Source organism: Anser brachyrhynchus (genome assembly GCF_964034855.1).
Source record: "Anser brachyrhynchus genome assembly, chromosome: 1".
In the NCBI taxonomy this organism is placed as follows: domain Eukaryota; kingdom Metazoa; phylum Chordata; class Aves; order Anseriformes; family Anatidae; genus Anser; species Anser brachyrhynchus.
Window position 1 is genome coordinate 111,081,856 of NC_137694.1, and position 25,918 is coordinate 111,107,773.

The following is a 25,918-nucleotide window of genomic DNA, read 5'->3' on the forward strand; positions in this document are numbered from 1 at the left end:
TAATATTCTATACTTATAATGTTGATGTTACTTTAATATTTAGAACTACTTACTGAAATTGTCAGACAATTAGCTTTTTAAAATTGCAATAAATAAATAAATAGTGTATATGATAGGTAACTATTTACCTCTGTGCTTTAAATAAAGGAAGAAATTTGATTGTTTCAGTGAAACAGTTTGCAAACAGTTGAAACAAGGACAAAAAATGCCTGCATTTAGCAAGCTGTGTTTAGGAAGGCAATGGTCTTAAAATTGTGGAAAATGTCGTTCTGACAGTGATTATAGCTGAAGGAAAAATAGAAGATTCTTCAACTATGGGAAAAAAAAGCCTTCCATTTCAGATTAACAAATTACAGTTGGACAGAAACTATTCCTTTTTGGAGTGCATCTTTAAAAAAATCCTACTGAGGTTTTTCCTGTTAAGAGGGCACAAAGCAAACTACACATTAAAACCACAAGAAAGGACAGAACACCAGCTGCTTCACAGTATTTATCATCGATATATTATTGTACGGCAGCGATGAGCAGATATGCCACGCTCATTTGCAAGAGTTTGGCATGCTCAGAGGAAGTGCATGACAATTATTTCTGTGAGTCCAGTATTTCTGCAAGCTCTCCAGTCTACAGCTTCTGAAGCATCAACATTGCAGACTCCCAACTGTCCTAGGCCAACAGCAACAGTGGTGGCATCACACGAGCTGCGATTACACAAGCACAGCCAAACTGGAATGAAATACAGGTTGCAAGACTGAGAGCAGGGTATCTGCACAACAGGCAGCTGCGCGGAGATTCAAGTTACTATGCATCTCATGTCAAAATATTCTAGTTTATTAATGTGTTTGTTTTTTTTTTTACAACTACTTTTCTACGTTATTATGGAGGGTTTTGGTATAGGGTGATTTTGGATTCTCATCAATTAATATCTAAACCCAGGCTCAGGCTTTCAGAAGCAAGAGGCTTTAAAGACTCAGCTTTTCTGTTTTGTTCACTTTTTATATTTTCTGCTGCATAGTTATGTAACTTAAAGGTTGAAAAAAATGTCAAAGCCAAAAACCTCCATGAAAAAAAGAACATGGGCCTCACAAACTGCTGTGGAAAGACCTTCTCTTGAACTCCTTGAAAAAATAAGGAAGAAAAAAAGCTAATTTATTGAACATGTTGGTACCAGATGTAACTACGAGGACTTACTACCTTTATGCTCCTACTCATTTCAACCAGCTATCCTATTTTTTCCCTATTTCTTCAGCAATTGTGGCCCGGGTTATGATTTTTAAGCCATGCTTTCAGTGCATCTGCTATAGCCTTACCTGTATTAGACCTGTAGACTTGACAGGTGAAGCAATGGTACTGTAACCACGAAGCACAGTAAATCCATCAGCTCTGCAGTCCTCCCACATGGACACCGAATTGTCACAGACACAGGCATAATCCCTGTCCTGAACTGACAAGAGGGGATGCCAAGCAAGCTTTAGAAAGATTTCAGCAGGCTGACATGAAGGCCCTGCTATGTGTGGTCAAGTTGACTACTCCGGGCAGCCCCCGAGGGCCAAAATCTGCAGGCAGCAGCTGTTGTGTTTCATGGGAAATGAACCGTACTTTGCCACGCTTGCTCATTTCACAATCACCACCTCCTTGTCTTTTTTTGCTTTTCCTCAAAGCAGTATTATGCAGAAGCAGTGCTGTTCTCCTCCCAGCTAGCCTATCCTCATAGAAGGTTATGAAATATGAACTCCGACTGCTGAGTAAAAGCAGGAATAGTTGCCCTACCAGTAGCACTGCACATGCTGTGGTACTGGCGTGGTTGCACAGCAAACACTCTGTATAACATGGGCCTGTGGCCCCAGCAGCCACTTGGCCGAGGACCTTCGCCTCTCCAGCCCAGCACACTTCTGCGAGTCAACACTGAAGCCTTTCGTTTTCTGCCAAGTCTCTGCCGGTTCAGCCCCGCTCCCTCATACCTGACCGCACTCACTCTGCCTCCGCCTCCTCAGCCACACGGGCGGTTCCTCACAGAAGCAAAACTGTATGGCTGTTGAGTATCCCAATTTTTCATGCTATTCTGTGGCCCAAGGAAGCCCTTCACTTGCTTGGTGAGGATGAGAAAAGGAAAAGTAAATAAACCCAGCACCGGCTGTACTGGTATAGTTTCCAAAGCATCTTTTAAACCCCTTCATTTTTTCCTCCAAGTATGCAAATCCAGTGACCTTCATTACTGACCCTGTCTGAAGGAGGAAAAAGAAAAAAGGAAAAGAAAGAAAGAAAAAAAAGTAGGGGTGTGTTTTGGGGGTGGAGAGGGTAGATGACAAACATTTCAGGCATTATCCACAAGTTGGGAGAGAAGATGGGGGCAAAGAGGGGAAAGAGGACAGTGTTTCTGCTGATTCATTCTTGGTTATGTAAACATGCCTTCACTGCTTTCCTGTGTGCCCAGGGTTTATATAAAATCTTGTACGGTATCCCAAGTTCTTTTAGTATTGAGAGCGGTAAAAAACCATGAGCTGTTTTTAGTTCACTGGCCACCTGGGTTGGTTTGCCTGCAAGCGGCTTCACAGGTACATGATCCCTTCTCCTAAAAATCCCTGATGCGTTTTTAACTGAATTTTCACAGAAGACTGCCACTTATCTTATAATTAAAGCATTCAAAAAACCTGCCAGACTTGAGGTAGTGTGCTCAAGCTTAATTCACACACAGGGCTGCATGCTTTAGCAGAAGCTTAATTGCATGCTCCCACACTGGCTTCCTCTGAGTGCTTCCTCTGCACAGGGAAAGCAGAAGCATATGGGAGCAGAAATAAGCCTGCGAGGTCAACCCCTCACCGCCTTTCAAGTCCTTGATGTTTCAACACAAATATGTTTGCATGCAATAAGAAAACCAAACCAAAACTCCTAGCCCTGCCAGAAATTCTGTTTACCGCGCCAGGCCTCCAAAGCCTCTGCTGTATAATTATGGAGGATATCCAGCTGGTCATACTACAAAACCTCAGAGCAAACAGGGTTAGCCTCATGGCCTCTTGTAAGCTGCTTGCCCATCCACCTTCAGCACTTACTCTTTAAACGTGACAAACGCCTCTACGTCTCTGCAGGTAGAAATCTTTATTCAGACAGAGGTGTCAGAGTCCACTTTGCCAGGCCACCCGAAGCCCGTTTGGTGTTACTCTGCTCAACCACAAACAGAAATGGTCACTACGCCTGCCTGTTACTCCACAGCATCGCTAGAAGCAATTAACAGTTTGGGTTTTCAGCCTTTTTGGTTTTTGAAATTAAATCTCTGCAGGAGTAAGGTTAAGTATCAGAACAGTGAGGCAGAAGAATCTCTCACTTATCAGAGTATTTTCATCTCCAGGTCACATATCATATACGAAGGATAAGGACTGCTTTTGACTGCCACAAAGGTCACAGCAGTCCCCCCAAGAGGGTAAACCTGGCAGACGGTAGTTCCGAAGCCAAAAAATCTCCATCTTCAGGCACAAGACCAGCTTTCATCCTTTCCATTACCTCTTTAAGGGTTGTGTGGAGCACAGCATCACCATGTAAAGCAAGGTGGGACAGTACAAGCAGCTAGAGCCTGGGTCTGGTTTCTGGGATTCTCCTACAGGCTGCCATCCCTCCCATAGCACATGTCAGTGGGAAGAAGGCAATGCATAGTGCTCTTCTGACAGCAGCAGCCCTTAGTAGGACTATTCTTTCAAAAACGAAAAAATAAAAAGAGGCAAAAAGTCAGTCTGACCTTCCTATTTTGTTGTATGATCATCACGAAGATGGAACAACACTATTTCATCTCAAGCATGATACGTTTCAGAAAGGAACGGTAGGGAAGGAGCCAGACCTTCTGCCTGAAGACAGGGTGGTATTCTGAAAGCACTCAATTAAGCAACTTAATAGCACTGTGGAAGTCACGGCCAGTGGAAAGCTACAGTTTCCTTCTCTCCTGCATTAAAAAAAATAATCTTCAATATTAACAGGCTGCAACTCACATTTTATATCACCAAATTACCTACCTGGACTAGTTTCACAAGCTTCATCTGAAGAAACCACACATCTTTTTGTCAAATGGGAACATATATGACTATAGTTGATTGGGTTGTTAATTCTGTGTGTTGAGTATGCTACAGAATAAGACAAATCCAAGCAGTAGCTATGAAAATATACTTGAGAAAAAAATATAATTGTTCTCTATTCAGCTCCAATGAGTTCCATTGCTCACAAAACGACCTACTTTATGTCAACGGTGTCCTCGGGGCCATGCAAGAACTGTCACAAAGTAACAGGCCTGGGAACTCATTTCTAATAATCTAATTAATTTATGCATTCTTGAGTTTACTGCGGAACTAGCCAACGGGTGATTTATTAAACTAAGAGCCTAGATTCAGTTGTTTGCATGCCCCAAGAGGCAAACAAGGATGTGATTTCCCTTTTTATGAAATCAACTTCAGGGTCTACTATCAAGAATATGAAGTAGTAATGTAATGGCATATTCTGAAATACTGGTTATACTCCATCATTCAGAATGCAAGAAAACCATGCATTCAACTTGGCTTAATTCTGCAGTGAAAGGAATAGAGAAAAAGATTGGGAAATTTGCAACCTAGAAACTATCGGGCTACCTGATAGGCTAAAAAACACTTTACCTTAAAAAACTGAGAAGTTAAACACGAGGAATGAAGACATCGTTAGTACATCATCAGAAAACACTCCAGATCAATAACGTTTCTTGTTTGTAAACTGCTCTCTTAAAACACTAGCATGGAAAAGAATATGACTGAAGATAAATTAGGCATTTATTACCTCTGTTACCAATACTAACTGTATGTCAGATTAAATGAAGTTTACCATCAATGCTCATCTTATCAAAACTGTCGCTGTGTGTTTCCGAAGCCCCACCTATTCAAGGGAACTGCAATCTGGAGCAGCCACCAACACAGAAGTTCATTTACTGTTTGCATTTCACATGCGTCTGTTTCAGATAGGGTACAACATAAAATGACAATGCTCCAAAAAATGTGTACAACAAATTCTGGTATCACAGTATGCCCTGTCACAGTTTCAAAGTAGAATAAGCTGATTCAGCTTGATTAGATCCACATGGACTTATTTAGGATTTCGCTTTACAGTATCTACCTATCCCCCATTTAAAAAAAAAAATCACCGAGTTACAAACTATTGGAAACGCTTTAGGAGCTTAGAAATTACACTGCAGGAGACCAGAAAACCTCTACCGCACTTGCTCATTTTCCCCCTTTTTTCCCTTCTTCTTCTTTCCCCCTTTTCCACCCTTTACCTACTGTTATTTTCTGTGAAATTCCACTAACCAATTTCTTTTGAGTTAGGGAAAACATAAAAAAAAATATAATAATAAACCCAAGAAATGCTCACTTTCTAAAACAAGTATACTAAAAATTTGAATAGATGTTTTCAAAATTCTTTTCCAAAAAACAATGATTAAGTTTGTTAAAGAAAGATAAAATGGATGTTATAAACAATATTATAAACATTGCTCAGATATCAGCAGAAACTCATTTCATGTGATTTTGTTGCACAAGGACAAAAAAAGGTAGTACAGGGAAGAGCTCTGCACCAGAGGGAAAGCAATGGAGGCCTCAGCAGGTTACGTGGAGACGGCAATTTGCTAAGGAAGCAACTTGTATATAACATGGTGCAATTTCTGATGTGTGTGTAACAGCAACTACTGCTCATACCTTTGATAAAGCTCACAAGGCATTACTGAAAGCTAATGTCTGATGGGATATTATGATATCGTCATTAACTATTGAAGTATTATGGCTTCCCAGATCATTCAGTATTCACTTTTATTCACAAATTGCACTTACTATTTCTCTCATTCTGCTTCATGACGTTTCAAATCTCCTGGGGAACAGGGTAAGGGAAAAAGGGTATGTAGAAACATGTAACAGCTGCCACCTGCAAATGTCTTTGCAACAAACCTTGTAGATTTGTCCATGAAACATGTAAAAATTTGGACTGATGACTAAACCAATTTGCTCCTTTACTTCCAGTTGCTGAATCAGACTGAAAACCCGCTAATCCTAATTTCCTCCTGATTACCGTAGTTACGAAATAAATAAAACAGCATCCTGAACCCATGAACGACATCCTGTGGGCATTTAACAGGAGGAGCTCTGAGCCATCTTTCGTTTTGAGAAGAAGGGCTGTCAGCCAGTGCCTTTCCCCATAAAGCTGCACCCTGGACTCCACAGGTGACTGACTGCTCGTTTGACAGCAAAGCAAGAAATGAAGTGGTCATCACCATCTGTGTTTTACCATAACGTAAAACCTCACCATTTCTTTTTCTACAACAGACTTCCAAAGAGGTGACCGTTTGTATACCTGGCACACTTCACCCTAGCAAAGTTCTTGTTGTACAAAACCTAGATAAGACTCAGACAGTGAGATAAGTTGTGTCATATTTGAGATATCCTCTCAGAAATGAAATTCTGATACCACCAATAAGCAAATGAATCTTGCAGAGCCTGCAGCCCTCACTCACAAATTATGGATTTGAAATTAAAACCAGAAGGAAGATGACAACTGACACAACAACTGATATTCTCAGCTGCAATACTATTACCTCCAAGGCGCAGTCCCCTGCATCAAGTAAAGCATAGCATGAAAATACAACAGTAAGGAAGTACTCGTTTAAGTAATATCAAGGCTACAGAATAGATTGTTCCACTCATGCTGACACTGCTGCAAAAAAAGGTGACTATGCACAGAAAAAAACTGGAGAGAAGACAGTTCTGAAAGCAACCTCCAAATTCATTCATCTGCTCAAGAAATAGGGCAGTGAAGAAAAGTCCTGAGTCTGGAATTCAAAACGGCACACTTTGGTGTACTCCTGTCTCTGAAGTAGCAAGAAAGGATGTATCATGGACATAGCAAAAAACTTCACAAGAATGTTGCAGAAAAATCTTATTACCGTATGCTGATAATATTTGGTTATGATACTTGGCATACAAAACCAGATAATAAGTTATTTGGAGGTTCTTGCTTCTTTCCAAATTTTAAAAGATGTTTAATAAAATTGAGATAATTTCTATATAAAAAGTGGACAATAAAGAGTTCTCTCATCACTGTTTATGCTACTTCAACACATACCTGCTCAAATTTGAAAGAAAAAGAATATTCACAAAATGTTTCTGTAACTGCTTTTTAAATGATGGTGATGCCAGGTTCACCTTTGTGACTACAATAAAAACAACAAGCTAGCTTTTATTTCTTCGGACATTAAGAGTGTAGATTCTGCTTTTACATGTTTTGGATGAAAAATCGTAAGATTAGGACCCCTGCAGTTCAACAAAGGCATCCTTACATTAAATGTTAGTAGTAACTAAGAGGAAAAAATAAAACTACAATGGAATTTTTATGGAAAAATGATTTTGCCTCCCAACCGCACATACTTCATTTGTGAACTTGTTAAAATATGTTTCTTCCTTCTCTTTTCAAAGGGGCTTCAACCTTTGATTATACCTGAAATACTGTTAAAAACACAGCGAATACAAAGTGATTTCAGATATTGCTTCTCCTCCTGTAAAAATGCAATCCCTACTTTCCTTTAAAAGCTGCATTCATACAGTTGCAAAACAAGCCGCTTCATTATAAAACTTAAAGCAAAACTTGTACTGGCAGCAGTGGCAGCAGCAGTCCCCGTGTGCCAGGTGGAGCCTGGTCAGCACCAGGATAAAGGCAGCAGCGTGAGGGGCACCAAGGAGTGGAAGCAAGTTCTGCCTCCAAGGTCATAACCACGGCCTCGCAGCACGCGCAGCACCAGGACCTGCACCGTGAAGAAATGGTGGCAAGCTGAAGTCAGAGGTGGCTCCTTCCTCAGGGAACAGAGCTCCATCTGCACTCCAGGCCCTCTCCACAGACAAGTTTGCTGCCTCCCCAGGGCTCGGATCAGGGGCATAATACAGCCCTCGGACTAGTGCCCACTCCTCCTCTTTCAAGTGGGTACTGGCAACATGGCTACAGGTAGCCCGAGGTCTGTAAAAAGGGGTGTCAGGGCCCTGGGGGAGACAACGGAAGGACTCAGGAGCACAGACAGTGTTTTCCCCAATCCTCCCAGTAACTGGGAGAGACAGGGAACAAAATAGGTGAGCCCAGGTCACCAGTGCCTGGCTCCAAGACTGCTGCCTCCACCAGAATTTTAGGTTTTATAATTGTGGAAGAGTCTTCCAGATCAGAGGTCTTTGGGGGCCTGATGGGACCCACCTGTCTTGATGTGAGAGACATTTCCTGGCTCATAACCTGCAAGACTTACTAAAAGGGCCTTAAACTGTAATTGATCAGGGAGGGGGACACGATTATGAACACTGAGGTTCAGCCAAGGGTTGGTGCAGCCCTGTCTGAGGGAGGTAAGGCTAACGGGAGCATCTCTGCTGCTCTGGGGAGCACTGTGTGTTCAAGAGCACATCCCAAATGCTTGTACACCGACGCTGGCACACAGCATGAGTAACAAACGGGATGAACTGTAAGCTTTGGTCCTCTCCCAGAGCTACAATATCACTGGTGTTAGTGAGACTTGGTGGGACAAGTCCCACACATCGGAGTGCTGTTGGCTGTTCAGTAGGGACAGGCAGGGCAGGCGTTGCACTGTAGGTAAGGGAGGGATCAGACTCTGTGGCCACTGCCGTTAGGGATGATGCGGTAAAGAGCCTCTGGGTGAGGATTAAGGGGACAGATAGCGAAGCAGATTCTGTTGTGGGTGTCTACTATCGACCACCCACCCAGGATGGTGGCACGGATGAGCTATTCTACAGGCATTTTGGGAAATCTTGGGACAGGCTGCACAGCTGGAGCAAGTCTCACTGCTCACAGGCTCCACGTTGTTCATACAGCACAGGAGATGTCGGGGCTCAAGCTTTCAAGCCACTTTTTCCCTTACAGCTAAATGTAGAAATGTACGTTGCTGTAGAGCAATGGACATCATAGATGCAACATGGAAAAAAGTCCCCACAGAAGCTGCTCGTAGCTCAGTACATAAGCACTGAGTCTAGACGTGCATCAAGTTCCCTGCAGTCACTGGGCTGTCTATAGGCATCTGTACATTTAACAGAAGCAATTCGGGAGCATGCAAAATCAAAGAACAAAATGTCGTAGCCCTCCACCCCCCACCAAAAAAGCAGCTAAACTTTTTCTTGCCAGCAGTCTTCCTCCTGCAGTCTGTTGCCACACAGATGGCAAAACATTTTTTGAGGCCTTGTATCGCATGTTCTACTGAAGTCAATGGGAACCCTGACACCAACTTTGCTAACAGAAGGATTGAGTCCATCAACTCCAAGATATCCAGGAGAAAGGAAAAAAAAAAGACACTCTTCCTCCCCTCCTCAAAAAAAAAAAAAAAGAATCTCAAAAGGATTAGGGTGGTTGCCAAATGGAGAAACTAGAAGCACTTCACATTGCTCCAAATGATTCAGTTGACCACAGCAATATTAATCCCTAGAGAAGAACACTGCCATGGCATAACAAGAAGACAAATCACATCCGACAAAACTTAGACAAAAATATACATAAGACCTTATTCTCATGCAGAATTAAGATGTGGATTTCCGAGTTCTCAAAGGCAGGACCCACCTCAGCCAGAGACCGTCACAGGGTCTGAAGGGCAAGTATCACCACAGATTCTCAGTCCACTCACTGTATGAATCAGCCTTTCAATGTGAGACACACACAAAAAAGATGTCTACTTAAAGTGAGTAACAGCATAACAGGTTGCTGTCAGCCCGACACAGCTACTTGACAAGCTCTGATTACTACCTTGGGTGAATTACTCTGTTAGCAAAAATCTGAACTATGCCAGCTCAGTACGGCAGTCTCAAAATACCATACAAAAACTGACTTCTACCACCTCCAATCACATGCGTGTGTCAGGGAGAGAAAGGGTGCATGTCTGTAAAGAAGTCTATCATTTTCACCACAATCAGCACCAACTCCTCTCCAGAGATTTCTGAACTTGCTGCACCTCAAGCTTTTAGCACACTTTGCTCTTGAAGAAGAAACAACTGAAGTCTGCAGTAGGATTTCATTCTGTTGAAGCTTCACCCCATTCTCACTGAGGCACAATCTCCAGAGAAAGTCTACCACCAGAGTCTACTCTCGTTTCTTCTAGTTGATTCAGGCAACTAATTAACATGATGGTTGTGGCTGCATCCAACTAGACAAGTTCAAAATGTCTCAAGAATAGGACATTCTGGGTAGGAAAGCCCAGCAAAGGCTTCAAGAAAAGAATAATAAGAAAGGGGCTTTACATATAATTTTACAAGTACTACCAAATTCAGCCTTTGGCACCAAACTCACTTGACCATCATCAGAAATGTTTACTACAACAGTATTTGACAGATTGGCACTCTGAATAGTAACCAAGCAGAAAAACTTTTTTTTTTTTTTTTTGTTAATTACTTCACAAACCAGTACTTTTGGAGTCGTCATGATGCCAATAATCCCCATTCAGGTGGCAGTAATACAATCAAATCATTTCTGTTCTTGCAATCTCCTCCAATTTACTAATTCCTCAAAATCCTCATAGAAATTAATATCAAAACGAAGTACAATAATTTACCATCTATTTCTTCTTTTACTTGTTCCGCAGTAAGAGCAGCATATAATACATTAAATTTAAAAGGATCTTTGGAGCTCTTTGTCCAACAGGAGCTACATTCACTGAATCGGACTGAAGTTAATAAATAAATAAATGAATCATTTGACCATGCCAAGCAAGTACTTCTTGATGCAATGGCTTTTTCAAACTGTCAAAGAAAGAAGAAATAATAATAATAAAAAAAACCCTTTGCACCTCATATTGCTTTTGCTTATCCTGGGAGAGATTACTTCCTGCCTTGCAGAGCTACACCTGCTGTTCTGGAAATTTTCAAGTGAAAAATGTAGATCAAAGCTTTAACTCCTCGTATCTTCAGGATTATGTTATCATGCAATCTCCTTTATTACTATGTGCTGTGGCTTAACAGTTTCTGTTGTTTAACAGGGTAACTGTTTTAGAGATAAGCTTTAATTTGTTTAGTACTCATGAAAAGTGAGACATTACACTGAAGTGAAGCCATTGCTCCAAATACTGATCTAGGCAACAAAGTCAATGCAAGGATTTGCAAAGACTTCAGATAACTCTATCAAACTTTTAGTGCAGTGTGAGCAGTTTCTATCGAGCTATCAGTGCTGCCCTGCAACAGTCAAGTTGACCCTCCAACACCTTGTAAGACAGCTCAGCGCTTATCCTACAAGAAATTCTTCACCACGGCTGCTACACTGTGTGATAAATACTTGGAAATTTATTTATCACTGTGTGATAAATAAATATTAACTTGGAAATGCCAAATCCACTGCTGCATTATGCTTAGGATAGGATTTTTGTTTGCTAGACAATGGCAAAGAGCAGCAGGTGAGGTCGATGCTCGGGAGTGCAGCCAGAACCCGCGCACAGCTCCGGGTCAGCTAGCAGCAGCAGCAGCAGCAGCTACGTGGAGCCGGCTGTGCCCCAGCTCTGCAACCCTGCCTGAGCAAGAGCAGCAGGGAAACCAGAAGTAGGCGGGACGCTGCCTTCGGGGTAGAGGTCCACAGCCTTCTTCTAAAAATACTGCCAGCAGGCCTGTGGAAGAAGTGTTTAGTAGATGACTTAAGAACACCAAATTTCAGGTCAATCACCTCTGTGAGGTATCTGTATGACACTGAATTCATCCGTCTTTCATGCACTTGTCAATTCCTCCTTGTCCTTCCTCTGCTGTCATCATCCTGTCTAAAAATGTCACACTTGTTCACAATTTTTTAACTTCACCTGCTTTCTTTTCTCTCCATTCCTGCACAGATTTGGGTATTTTGAATTTATTTCCTCTCCACTTATCTTGCTGCTCCTGCCCTAAATTAAATTATGGAGCCATATTTACAACTCTGACTAGAATGTGACCTGCTCTTCATTATAGGTTTGATTTAACACCTGTCTTCAAAACCTAATAAAATCAAAGTTTTCCCCATTTAAATTGTGTTGTCCATTACAGAGAAACCTTGCTGGGGAAAGTCAGCGATTAACTGGACATGCTGTAGTACCTTCAGAAATACCTTAAAAGTTTCTTCTTCAAAGGCTGTTCGAGGACTGTAGCAAAACCAGACCTGTGGCCAGCTGTTAGATGAAGGAAAAGTCATGCTCTCCCCGTGTCAACACTCCAACTCACCTGAACCTCTGTGAGCTGGTTCAGACAGGGAGAAGGATCCTTTTTTAATTTTGTTTGTTTGCGGGGGTTAGCTTCATGCGAGTTCAGTTCCCTAAACTTCCTCATCACAAGATGAGACATATGCTGAAATCTGGCAGAGAAGACATGAGGAGGAGGAGGAGGGGAACAAAACTGACTCTTTCTGCAACGGCACGTACCACTTAGGCTCAACGGCTCTACAGCAGCACTCCTAACTGTTAGTTTTGTAAGAAACTCTAAAATTAGCTCATGCAATCTGACTGTCTCATGGGAGAGACTGTTTGTTCTTTCCACAGATCTTAAGCTACAAGAGCTGAAGATGCCATAATTGGAAGTATGTGAAAGTGGGGATGTTTGGGAACTTTGAATTTGGCTGCATACAAGAGAATTTTGGGTCCTTTGCTCTGCTCCAAACTGCAAACCAGAGCGGTGCTCTTGCATGAAACGTCTGAGATAGAGGAATGAAAAAGTGGTAGTAAAACATCACACTGCTGCTCAGCTTAGCAGCTCTGATCCGTACTGCCACTAAAACCTTAAAAGCCATCTTTCAGTTTTCAGCAAGTAATTACAGATTGGCACACCCACTGATGTGTTCTCAGAAACAGCTCCAAGGGAGAGTTTCAATGAGAAACCCCTCTGAAATACTAAGAAGCATACACATATCAGTTCATACAGTATTTAAAGTTTAGCTTTTATAAGATCAGTCTTACCAACTTCTCTTACGTCTCTGGATAGAAGCATAAACTTAATTCCTGTTTCTTGCAAGGCTTTTTGTTTTTTTCCTCTTAGATGGAGTCTACAAACTTGCCAAGCTGTGTGGGAACTTGGACAAGCAACGTGAGCTGCAACAGTTCACAGATGTTTAAAGACATACTCGTCAAAATCAATCTCGGATTTACAATGTTTTTACAGATTTACAATGTCTGTAACTGGCTTAAACAAGGTAAAGCAAAAGATACTAAAGGGTCTTGATAATGCGTCAAAAAATGGTGCTTTCCATGTGCAACTCAGAAGTCTAACTTGCAAAGAAGCCACTTACTGACCAACCAAACTGTGATCACACAGCTTTGACAGAGCTGCATTCACAGAATAAGTGGAATAAGTTATGAACGGAGGAAATCAGGTGTTTTACAAATGCTTAATTTTTACTGTTCTTCAAGACAACATTCAACAGGAAAAGAAGAAAATTTAATTTCACTAGATTATAAAACTGTTTTATATTCTGAAAAACATTACCGTTTCTTCAAGCAGTTGCGACCGGACATCTTGTATACAATTCATTTGCCATCGGATCAATGATTTTCTGATCCACAATAACGTTTACAAAAAGAAAAAACAAGTTGGCAAGAGAAAAGCTTCTATGACATTGTATTTCCTTATATCCAGATTAACAGCATTCATTTTAATATTCATACACAGAAGAAAAAATTTAAACATGCTATGTCATTACTGTACAAGGAACTTTTTTGTTTATTTGTTTTTGTATGTAACAACTATCAGCAGCCACAAAATACGAAGCTGATGTTTTAACAAGATGCTGTAACATATCTTTTAAACACTACACAACATTCTTCTAGCTAAGATAGAAACTCACACTAAAGAGAAGGACACTTCCATGGTTGGACCAGATGATCTTGCAGGTCTTTTCCAACCTCAGTGATTCTATGATTCCCCCTCCCTAGCAAGGTTGCATCCTAAGATCTCGTAACAATTTGGAATTGCCTTACGGACCTTAAACCCAATACTCTTGTTTTAGTCTCAACATTAAGACAGGGGTGAGAAGAACTCTGAAAGATCTAAAAGGAAGTCCTCCCCTTTCAAGCTTTTTCATTACTAATTTGCTGTAACATCCCTTGAGTGAAATCCTCACCCTACTCATGTCAGAAGTTAAAATTAACAGCTGAAATTCTGCTCAAACTATTTAAAACCACACTATGTACATATAAAAGGAAAAGGTGGATGAAGCAGCCAATAATTAGCCAGATATTCAGAAACCTCTCTCCATGATTGTATATTACAATTAATCCACAGCCATCTAGAATTGAGAGTATTCTTTTCTATAACTAGCACACATCTATCAAAACAGATTATCAGTGGGATTTTTGATTAATAGAGGCATACAGCATTTGGAAGATTAAAGCAGGCATTCTGTACTACATAATATCTTAATTGGATAGAGAATAACCGGATGATAATGTCAGAGCATGGATTAGAAGTGGTAGTAATAAACTGCTTAGTGAAAAAAAATGCAGTGTCCCAGAAATCAAAAATATTTCCCCACCCAACCTTGGGGTATTGTCCTATGAATGCAAGCAAGCATCACCTTCCTGACAGGTTCAAAGCTAAAGAGCAACAGAAATCATCTTTCCTTTTTATACGTCTGGCTGCAGAACTGACAATTGAAAATGTGTATAAAGCATCTTCCCCCTTACTTACAAATTTAGACTTTTGAACAGAAACCTACTCTGTGCTACCAATCTAAACAGATCGGCCTGCTACTCGTGAACTTCATACGCACTACTATACAGAAGTAAACATATCTCTAGTTAATATTTCTAATTTCCAAATATTTCAAAACATATAGACAAAGGGTAAAACACAGGAAAAAAAAAAGAAAAAAAAAGTTTAAAGAAAAAGAAAAGGAAGAAGCTCACCCAAAAAGAGAGCACCACTATTACTGCAGGACAAAGTTATTATGAGATATTAAGATACATCAAAGGAAAGCTGCAGGAAAGCTGCAGGACCCTCCACAAGAAAAGAGGATGGCCCCAAAAATATGGGCTGCCACAAGGCACACTGCCTCTTCAGGCATCATGTAGTCATAAACAGGGACCTGAAAGAACTGAAGCCCCTCAACACCCAAAACAAAAAAACAAAAGAAAAACAACAGCCAAAAAAACCCCATACCCAGACACAGCTCTCACAAACAGCCTCAAGAAGGACTCACACTTGCACCCGTCCATCTACGAGGCAGACTCGCAGAAGCCATTTCCCTGATTTCAGTGCCTTTAATTGGACACAGACCTGAGGTTGCCAAGGCATGGCTCCTGCCTCACTCCATCTCTTCTCCATTTATTGCTAACACTTCTCCATGAGCCAGCAATAACACAGGAGCTGGATCAAGGAGCTGACCTACTTCTGAAAACATCCCCCCAAGAATAAAAACTGCATCACAGTGGAAATTGCCAGGAATTGAGGATGACCCAGGACGACCTTTTGGAAAGTGGGATAGATCACGCTGAAGTGTTCCTACAACCATGGTCTGAAAAGGTGGAGGAAAAGAAAACATGTTAGCATGGACATTTCCTCAAAAGGGCTGAAATGTAACAGTGATATATTTTCTTCACTTAAGGTAACCTTCCCACTCTGTCTCTCAGACTTTTAACGTTATCTATTGAAGGAACAGCTGCTACAAGTCTGTCTTAGAGCTATATAGGGTAGGATGTAGAGGGAGATGAATCTTTAAAGAAAAGAGTAGACGTATCTTTCTATGTGAGGAAGAATAAACAAATGGTGAAATGCAGCAGTAGAGATCAACTGTTGTTCCCATCAGGAAGGACATCATCTGCAGATCACACCCAACGCCACGCAACCCTCTGGGAAGTTTCTTGAGGTTCTTGGGCCAAGAGTTGGTCTAAATGAGCTTGGTTCCCCTCCCTAGGTGTGGCAAGAGACCTTGTCTAAGTGTGTCCCTTTGTAACCTTACAGAGCGAACCACAAGCACAGCACACTGAAAACAGTATTTTACATTTTCTTCTTGTCTTTTACATCTTCAATTTAATAACTGCCTTCTGACATCTGATCGCATGCTGAATGGTTGTCTGCTAGGTGAATGCTAAACTGAAAAAGGCAGCAGGACTACCTGCATGTAGGCACCGCACCTGTGTGGCTTTGAGGACAACCACCTCAGCTCACTCCTGACACAAACACTACACTGACGGACCCTGGCGATTAAGCAGTGCCACTCATCTCATCTATCATATCTGTGAAATCCAAAACTAATCTAGGGGAAAATACAGCATAGCTGCTTCATTAAACACTGCAGTACAGATTTACCTAAATATATATTTACATAGGCAATCCTCTTCCATTTGCATTCCCTTCCCTCCCTCGGCCTTAAAAGCAGAATCAGCTTTCCCTCCCCAAGAAAAACACGTTTCTTCAAAAGGATTTGAAAAAAAATTGTCATAAAAGAAATTGAACATATTGAGATTCTGATGTTTTTAATCTAATTTATTTTCAGGACATACAAAGAAGTCTGCATGGGGAAAAAAGGAACAGGGAGCTCTTCATTATTAACAAAATAAAAGAAGGCAGCATCTTGCAACACATATGCACTAAGTTTCATTAGTCACTTGATTTGAAATATATTTAAATGGTAGACTACAGCATCTGGGCTAAAAGCTCCTACTTTCTCAAGAAAGTTACACTGTGAACATGCTACAGTTTAACTGTAGGGTAAAGATCATCTGTAGTAGAACCTGCATTTGCAAAATACTAAGTTTTCATTGAAGCAAGTGAAGTGTAAGCACTGGCAGAAAAAGTAAATTAATTCAATTTTTCCTGTGGACCAAAAGCTAAGTTAAAAAAAAAAAAAAAGACCTCAATAATCAATGCAAGGAGTGCTAAGATACCATTCACCCAATCTTTTAAGCATGACTGTGCACATCTTAGAATATACCAACACACGTGTGCCTTGAAAATGTCATTTGTTTTAAGGACGGTCTGTGCTGCCAAAAATTTGTATATTTCCCATGATTAAATGGATCATTTTCCTCAGAGCGAAATGTATGACTTTTTAAACTGAATTTAGAGGAGTGTAGGTTTAAAATTCAGTTTCTTCTTCAATGCAGTGGCTATTTGGTTTGAGAAACTAGAAAGAGCACATTATACAGCCTAGATAAAAGCAACAATTCATATTAGGGTGAAAATGACAAGATAACACGGAGAGAAACTGTTATCAAAGGAGCAAGGCCATTTTCATTGCATTTCAAATTCTCTTCCCAGAAGAAAAGCCTGATTTTAAATTTATTTATTAAAAATTATCACCATTCCTGGCAGCCCAACAACCCCTTTAACAAACCTGCAGCTCTCAGAGCAGCAGCTGCTGCCACCAGTCCTGCCTGCCTGATTTTGGGACATGTGGTGCCCAGGGCAACAAGACCAGAAGGATTCTGTGACACCCCGGTGGTGTGGAGTCAAACAAACAAAATGAGGATGGAGCAGCAAGTTGGATGTGATGGTGGACCCTTCGGCCCACCTATGGATGAAGTGACTTGAGGATTACCTTGAGGCAGGAGGTTGTAGGGCGAATCAATGCCAAAGGCTTATTACCATCACATCCCAAGTTGTGCTGGATCTGGTTAGGAAGTTGCTTTGGGTTTCAGCAGCAACTTAACTAAGCACGTGGCATAAACAGAGAAGATTTGAGCAAATGACACCAATATCCTTTCTGGAAGTATTATAATTAGAGATTACATATGTCAACACTGTTTTGTCAACAGCTACAGTGACTTATCTGTTATCTGAATTTACCCTACTCTTTTCTGCTCCTCCACCTAGCACCAAGAAATAACCACAGCACAGCAATGTGCACTTGTAATTATTATTTTTTTTTAATTTCTGGGGCAGACTTCTGTAAGGAATGCACATCCATTGCAAGACACTGATGGATCTCACTGATATGTAAGATGGAAGCGGGTACATGTCACGACCTCGCAGACGAACCCAAGCAGTCAGGTGCACTCAGAGGCCAGGGGTAACGCTGGCTGAAGCCAACCCCGACACTCTGCCGCTGCAAGCTGCTCTAAGCATCTAGTCAAAGGTTTGGCAGCAAGCCAGTAGCTGGCTATGAGGCACGCCTAGATCTCCAAGTTCTCAGGTTTATACTCCATCCCTTCAACAGTGCAAACACAATCCAAAGCCAAATGACTTTTACTGTGTTTTTGGTTTGCTTTAGAAAGTACAATTTTCAGAACAGTTCCTCTCCATTCTGTTCAATTCCATGCACGCTTTAAGTGGAAATAAGCACCTCCAAATTAAACTAAGCGTGTGTGGGGGAGACACATATTAGGCAACATGAATTTTCTGCCAGCTGTGAGTGTTGATTTTACAATTCATTTTGGACACTGAGTTCAGCACAGACAAGTAAAATAATGTCAGCCCTTCAAGCAACTTATATAATGTATCCTAATTACTAGATATAAAATTCAGCACATAGTAGCTGTTTAAAATTGCTAATATAATACAACACACACCAACATTTTCCATCTGAACACTCATTCCATTTAAATGGGGAACCGAACACACCTAAATTAACTTCCTACTTCTCACATTCATGCGACTATGAAAACATGTACTTTGCCAAAAGGCAGGTTCCAGCTTGGCTTTGTGAAAACTGTTTAGCAAAATAAGCAGCTGTCTGGCCTTCAGTGTTGAGCACAACCTGCTCCAAAATGCACCTTCCTTCAGTAATAGCGTGCCCCATCAGAGCTGCTGCCACCTTCCACTTGAACATCTGTGGGTAGGGATACCAAAATTCCTCCACAAAACAAAAAGCAAAATCCAGGAGCAGCGGTCCCCACGTTTCAGGGCATCAGCTAACGTGCAATCAGTGGCTGTTGGGAAGAAACTTTACCCGGGGGGCTAGTTATCCAGTAATTGCAGATGGCAGGGTTTTTCCAACATCCCTCTAAAATAGCTGGTACTGCAGTGTCAGCAACAGGACTAGATTGACCGATGGCTTGATTTGAAATGTCAGCTAGTATACTCACAACAAGTTAATGATTTTGGCACATACACAGGTGTAACCACTCCATTTACATTAATGCACCCTGAATAAACATTGTTCTAGTGCCTGCAGCACTTGCATTTGACAGCTGTATGCAATTCAGGCCCATGCCATTTTACTTTTCAGTAATGGGTACAAATTACAATAATAATGGGTACAAATAGATTGTATACATCAGTTTGATATTAAAAAATACTGTGAATAAATTGTACTTCTCTAATGAGTGTCTAATTCTACCCAGAAACATTTGATTTTGCTGTATTTAAAAAAAAAAAGAGAGAGGCAACCAGCTTAAGTTGCTAACTCCTTAATAAACAAGTACATTTTATTTAGTTTGCCTTACCTTAAAAACACATAAGATTGTATAGATCTGAAATCAGAAAAGATCAGTGTGCCCTGCTTCCAGAACCACTTCTTGTTATTTCAGGAGCAGAGTTTAACTGAAGTCAAGGAAATTAGTTGGTTGCATTCAAGTATCTTTCATTTCCTTTCAAATAAGTTACAGTTTTTGAGCTTTGTCATATTCAAACTGTGGGATGTGTTGCCCAAACACAAATCCAGACAGTTCCTGCACTGCACTGAGCTCCCACTCAAAAGAAGAAGAGAAGCAACAACAAGTGACATACGTCTTTAAAACACGTAGGTGGTTCTGCCTATTACTTGTTCCTCCCTTTCTGCCCCTGCAATGCTCCTCTGCTGTTACTTCCTGCATCAAGGCTTCAAAAATCCTCCTACACTGGCAACAGACAAGGAGAGGCAATGATGACAATCTCAAGGGAAACATGCAAGGCTACCTGTTATGCCTTCTCTAAAGGAAAAATCTAAGTCCTTCTGTACTCCACACATGTTCCAGCGTTGCAATGTACAGAAAAGCTCTTTTTAAAATTATTTATAAGGAGACAGAGGAATGCATCTACTTTTGTAAGTTTTGCTGAGAGGGGAGATTTGTTTGTTTACTTATGTCTGTATACTTTCATGGAAGAAAACAAAGCCAGAGACTACCCGGAGTACCATTTTGGATTAACACTGAGTGAATAGGAGTTTCCTGACGTTACTAACTTTGTGTTATTTTAGAGCCAAGGAGCCCATACAGCAAGAACTCTGCTGTACTTGCTCACTGAGTTTTTGCCCAGCCACCTCCTCTAGGTATGTCCTTTCTGGTCTTTCCCTGGTGTAGGAGGAACTGGGTGCACAGGTTACCTCTACAGGATGTACTACAGGAGAACATCATCCCTTGCATTATAGCCCCAATAATAATGACTGGCACAAAGCTACACAGGATACCTGCAACAAAAAAACAGGTAGAACAACAAGATGGACAGAAGAGATTTCTCATTGGAGATGCAGGGGAAAATCTCATCCCCAGCTCCCTGTCATTTCAGTGCTCAGCTCAGAGTTGGGGGAGGAGGGGGAAGGGGGAACAGCACCGCAGCAGAGCAGTGCCAACAGCTGCCGCTCCAGGGGGACTGAAGAATGAAGGAAGCTGCCATGGTGTCAGACAGCGTGACAAACAGATTCGGGCAGATTACCTGTCTGCTTTATTAGCAGAACATATAAACTCTGCCTGTACTGAGAAAAAACACACCTCAAGAAGCAGCAGTCAGCCTTTTGGGGAAAAAGGCAACATGGAGAAGAAAAAAAGAAGGAAGAATAAGGTTGCATCTGGCAAAACTAAGAAAGATTTTACCCATGTACTATTCCAATGCAAAAGGTACCCCATCTCAATCTCAATGTCTATTGCTTCCTGCTAACAGGAAAATGCAAATTTGCCCCACTCCCTGGGCCCAGCAGCAGGTGCTATCTCCACAGCCATTGTAAACAGCAGAAGGCAAGAGGAAAACCACCTCACTCGTTACCCCCTGGATACAAAGCATATTTGGAGCATCAAGCAACAAAGGGTTCTCCACGGCTGAGAAGCCAGCCTGACTGGTGTGTATTAGCACTACTCTCCAAATTCTTTTCTTTAGTAGAAGAAGCTGCTTGTATCTGATTTTTCCATTCTTCTTGTCAAGTCATGGGAAAGTAAGACAAAAGCAAGACAGTAATGTCCTTTCCTGGCCATACCAAAAGCCCATCATGCTACAGAAATGGACGAGGGGAAGCACGGAAGACTATGGGAAAAAGCTGTACAAAATCAGGAGCTTCTGTCCATTCTGCAGGGCTGGATCAATTTTGATTTGACTTTTAATTTTATCTCATCAGCAGATCTGACCTTCATAATATTTGTTATTATTTGTTACCAGCATTAAAAAAGCAGGGACTCGCATGATTCCTCCCCACCCGCAAGCAGCTGCTTACAGAGCTGTGGCGCTGCCAAGTGCTCTGACATCCCACAGCAGCCTGCCCCTTCCTACAGCCAGCTGGACAGGGCGACTCAGGTGGAGAAGAAAGCCAAGGGATCAGGCAGGACAGCCAGGGCATCAGCACTTTCCCACGAACAAACAGAAAGCCTACTGGCGAGCACAGCAAGGAAACAGTTTTCAGCCAGATCCCCACGTTTCAAAACTCCACGGCAGAATTGCTCGCTCTTGAAGTTAATGAGAGCGCACTGCTTAATCACTGCTGAGGGTGACTGAGAATTACCTTCTGCCCACCCTTACTCACGTATTTCTCCCGGATCTCTGAGGACCTGGGAGTGAAAGCAAAGGAGGCCAGCTCCTGCAGCTGAGCCAGATGACCCACTGCAGTCCTGGGCATGCAGACAAAACCCCCATCTCCCTGGCTGCTCTCTACCGTGCCTACTACCTCCTTAGCCTTTTCATGTCTTATGCCCCAGTAATAACACAGATTAACTAAAAACAGTAAGATGCCTGCCCCATTTTTAGGGAGCAGCCTGGCCAACAGCTTGCCTTGTGACAGCGCTGAACCCCCTATGCTGTGCTTTTAACTGTAGCTACAGAGACGCCCTAAAATTGCGACAAGATCACCCAATATAAGCACCCTAATAATTAATATATAAGCACCCAGTATTAATACATAAGCACCTAATATTAATATAATAAGCACCCTAGGCCTTCCCCTGCTTCAAGTAGGGCTAACACCAAAACCAGACCAAGCTCCTTGGGCCCTTGGCCCGTTCACTTCTCCCAGTTTCCAGAGATGGAGACTCCACATCCCTCCTGGGTACCTGTACCAGCTCTTGGCCACTCTCCCTGTGAACATATTTTCCTTATGTATACTCATAGCTGTCCTTACTATTCCCTTTGTTATCAGTCAGTATACAGCTACTACCTTCCAACTCCTTTTCCTTTTTTTTAGTTTTTTTTTTTTTTTAATAGAAGCATTTTTCTATGCCATCCAAAATTTCAAAATCACCTGACATTCAGCTGAGTTTTACAGTTCTCAGTCCTTGTTTTGGAATCCTTTCTTACTGCAGCCCCTGTAACTGAATTGCCAAGCTCCTGAATTATTCATGCCTTAAAACTGACCAAACTTTCTATTCTTACTTCCTATAAATTCATGTATTTTTTTCTTTAACTTTAGAAAGACTTTCTACCTTGTGAGCTTTTATTCACTTTCTACTTTCATCTTCTTATTTCTTCCCCCACCCTCGATAATTTCATTATATGTAAATCAACTTTATTTAGATAACTCAAAGCAGACTATGGAAATCAAGAAGAAACCTTTTAAACCCTGCCAGCATGTTATGTTTGGTATTTTTGTTAGTATTATATAAAAATATTATGAATTTCAAAAAGCAATACTTTTTATTAAAAGACAAAGCTAATGGCGAAGTACCCATTTTAATATCCTTTATAGGTTCTTTCTTAAAATTAGTATTCATGACCATAAAGCCCAAACTCAACAACTGAACAATACACCGTAAGAAACATAAGGAACAATCAATGGGTGAAAGGGCAGGAATGAAGATGCTAAGAGAGAAAAGATCTGAAGTGCGAATTATCTTCCTTTTTAAAGAGGCATTTTCACAGGAATTAGTTTGACATTTAGGAAGCAAGACAGCTACTGCAATGGCAATAAGCAATAGCCCCTACTTTAAAAAAAAAAAAAAAAAAGAGATGGTATAAAAAGACATAAGGGCTAAAGCAACTCAAGCCATGCCCTTTTGTTTCATGGCATGAAATCCACATTTTCTTTTCAAATTGTCACACACTGGTACGAGGTTATCACGCTATCACAGCATGGAGACAAAACAAAATTAGATACACAATCTGTTCTTAGGACATGAGTGAGTGGGTAATAAGTTTCTGCTCTCAGATATGAAATTGTTCATTGTGACTTCATCTGTAGGGCAAGCTTTTTCTATTAAGAAACTCTGAATGGTTCAGTGTGCAGCAGTGACCAATAACTCTGGACTGACCCACGGTATTTCAGTATCGTGGTACAATTACAATGGACATGTTGCAGCTGACTTCCAAGATCAGCCCAGTTTATTTAAAACAGTTGTTCTTTCTGTCATCTCAGCTTTATTCAAAATACTTTATAAATCAGAAGTTCATTGTACATATACTATATAAAATTATCCCCCATGGGCATACGACAGAGGGATGAAATTGCCCAACAATACTCTCGACGATCCCCCTGCAGACAATTTTTGAAGCTGTTTTAATAATAGCCTCTGGGGAGAGCCTCTTTAAGAAGGGTAAAAGGGCAATGGAGCCGAAGAGAAAATAGAAAGTTAAGATCCCTATGGATTCAGTCCTCCAGCAAGCACCTGCACATAGGTAATTCAGAATGAGAAACACTACTTATTTCCTGAACAAGGGACTTACTTCCTGGCAATACTGCAGAATTCCTTCTTTAGTGCCGATGCAGGTCTTGGTCCCGGAGGGGTCAGATTCCCATTTTCCATTCTGAACATTCATGTGCATATTGAGTTTGCCACAGAACATGGCGATTTGAGGCTCTGCCAACAATCCAGCATTTCCATCAGCAGGCACCTAGAATGAGAAGAAAAAATAAGTTTTACTCTTGTATCTGACATTTCAGTCCTTCCAAAGCAGTAACAGCCATAGCAAGCCTGAATCAAGTTCTAGGCTTACCCACCCATGGCTGTAAAGACTCAAGTTCGAGAAATACGTAACGAGGAAATAAAGTCTCCACAGAAATTCAGACACGCAATAATGTCACACAAAGTTTAAAGGAGTAAACAAACTCCCGAAATTATCTCATCGACTTGGGCTAAACACAGAACACGAAATATTGTTGATTACAGAAATTTAACTTGGCACACTGGCAATGGGACAGGAAACTCTAGGCCAAGTGCTCTTCCCTGCCCGCGACAAGTGCCCTGCCCGGCCCAGTGCCACCAGGAGCCGCCCTGCTTGCAAGGCCTACCCGCTGCCAGAGCATGGAGCTCCACACCAAAGCCACCCTCGACAATTTCTGAACTGAACACAATTCTGTAATGTCTGTCAGCCTCCTGCCTGCACTTAGAAAAAAGCTAGCTCAACCCTCTTCGCCCACAGACCTCCACGTCGGTTTAACCACTGAGCCTGCACGATGCATGGGAGAAACAGAAGTAACGTCTGTGGAGCCAGATTTATATTAATCCTTTCCCAAAACACTTTATAACCATGCAACAGCACTCGTATGAAATCAAACATTTTAAAGATTCTGTTCCACTACTTAATCGGCACTTTCACTGGTAACAGAAATCACACCAAAATCCACGTTAGGGTGCCTATGACAACAAGAAATTATTCCAAATGTCCTGTTTTCAAGAAGCCATAAACCATTCCTTTTTCACCAAGGTGCACCCTACCTATATGTAATTCATCTTAATCCCTACCAAAATTTTAAAAAGATTAAAAATTAAAAGTAGATAAATCAGTAGCTGAAATGAAAGGATCAACGAGTCTACCATAACTGTAAATGGAGCAAAATGTCTGTCAAGAAGACTACAGTGGAGGAAAGCACACATCCAACACTAGTCAAACAATCTGCCTCCAACCAAGAACGGGAACAAGTCATACTGCACAACTCACGATCCAGTTCGATTTTAGCATCTGCAAAGATAAATCTCCTCCTGAGGTAACGTTCATCATGAGAGAAGTCAACAGGGATTCATGGTCCCTCGTGTCTCAAAAGTGAGCCTGTCACATTAGAGGTATGGTAGAGTACGCAATTATGTTTAAATATCTATTTTTAACTTTTAATTTTTTAGCTAGAATGCTTCTCAGGGGAAAAATTAAAAACATTTGAAAAATTCATGAAAAACTGAAGACTTTCTTTTAAGAGGTATGCAAATCCAGTATCTTAATTTCCCCACTCTTCATTTAAACATTCCCCTTCCCCCAGAAAAGCTTCATGAATTTTATATGCCTACAATGATAAAACACTGCACCAAGAAACATTAGGAGTCAACATCTAACTACCCTAACATACTAGATTAACACTGCAAGTTAAAATGCCGTAATTAAAACAAGTATTTCAGGTTCTATGAGTTTTGTTTGTTTGAAAAGAACATTTATTTTCTTGTTTTCTTTAATACTGTAATGTAGCCTAAGGAAAGAAGGAACACATCTACTGGCAGTGACTTCCCGTCACTATCTCAGCTTCTCTTCTAGATGCAACATAACTTTACCAAAATTTCAAATAAAATAGACATGAGTCGTTCCATATGTGGCATGTGAGACATGCCCTGTGGGTTTAAAATGGAGAGGTTTTTGATTTTTTTTTCCTTCCCGTTAGCTACGAAGACAGCTAAAGCTGGGGAAAAAAAGGTGGCAGTTTACTTGGAGTGCTATCAATTTAACTCTAACATGACAACCTATGACTGTCTACTTAAAACCTCATTCCCTTCGGAAAGGACAAGACTTCTAGCTTAATCAAATTACTAAAGCAAGTCATGAGCACATTTAGCTTTCTGTATTTTGAGCTGACAGGGCCATACTAATTAACTGCTCAGCATAGCACTTCATCTTATTGATTAAGACAGCTAAATGTTTCTAAT

The 25,918-nt window shown here is 41.1% G+C and overlaps 1 protein-coding gene across 4 annotated transcripts in view; it reads right to left on the reverse strand.

Annotated features, from left to right (window-relative positions):
• Positions 1-25,918, reverse strand: part of APP (amyloid beta precursor protein) — a 244,534-nt gene that overhangs the window by 182,934 nt on the left and 35,682 nt on the right. For all 4 annotated transcript variants that reach the window (XM_080573113.1, XM_080573114.1, XM_080573112.1 and 1 more), the window contains exon 2: positions 23,736-23,903. In XM_080573113.1, the coding sequence (XP_080429239.1) occupies positions 23,736-23,903 (168 nt within the window). The remainder of the gene's footprint in view (positions 1-23,735; positions 23,904-25,918) is intronic.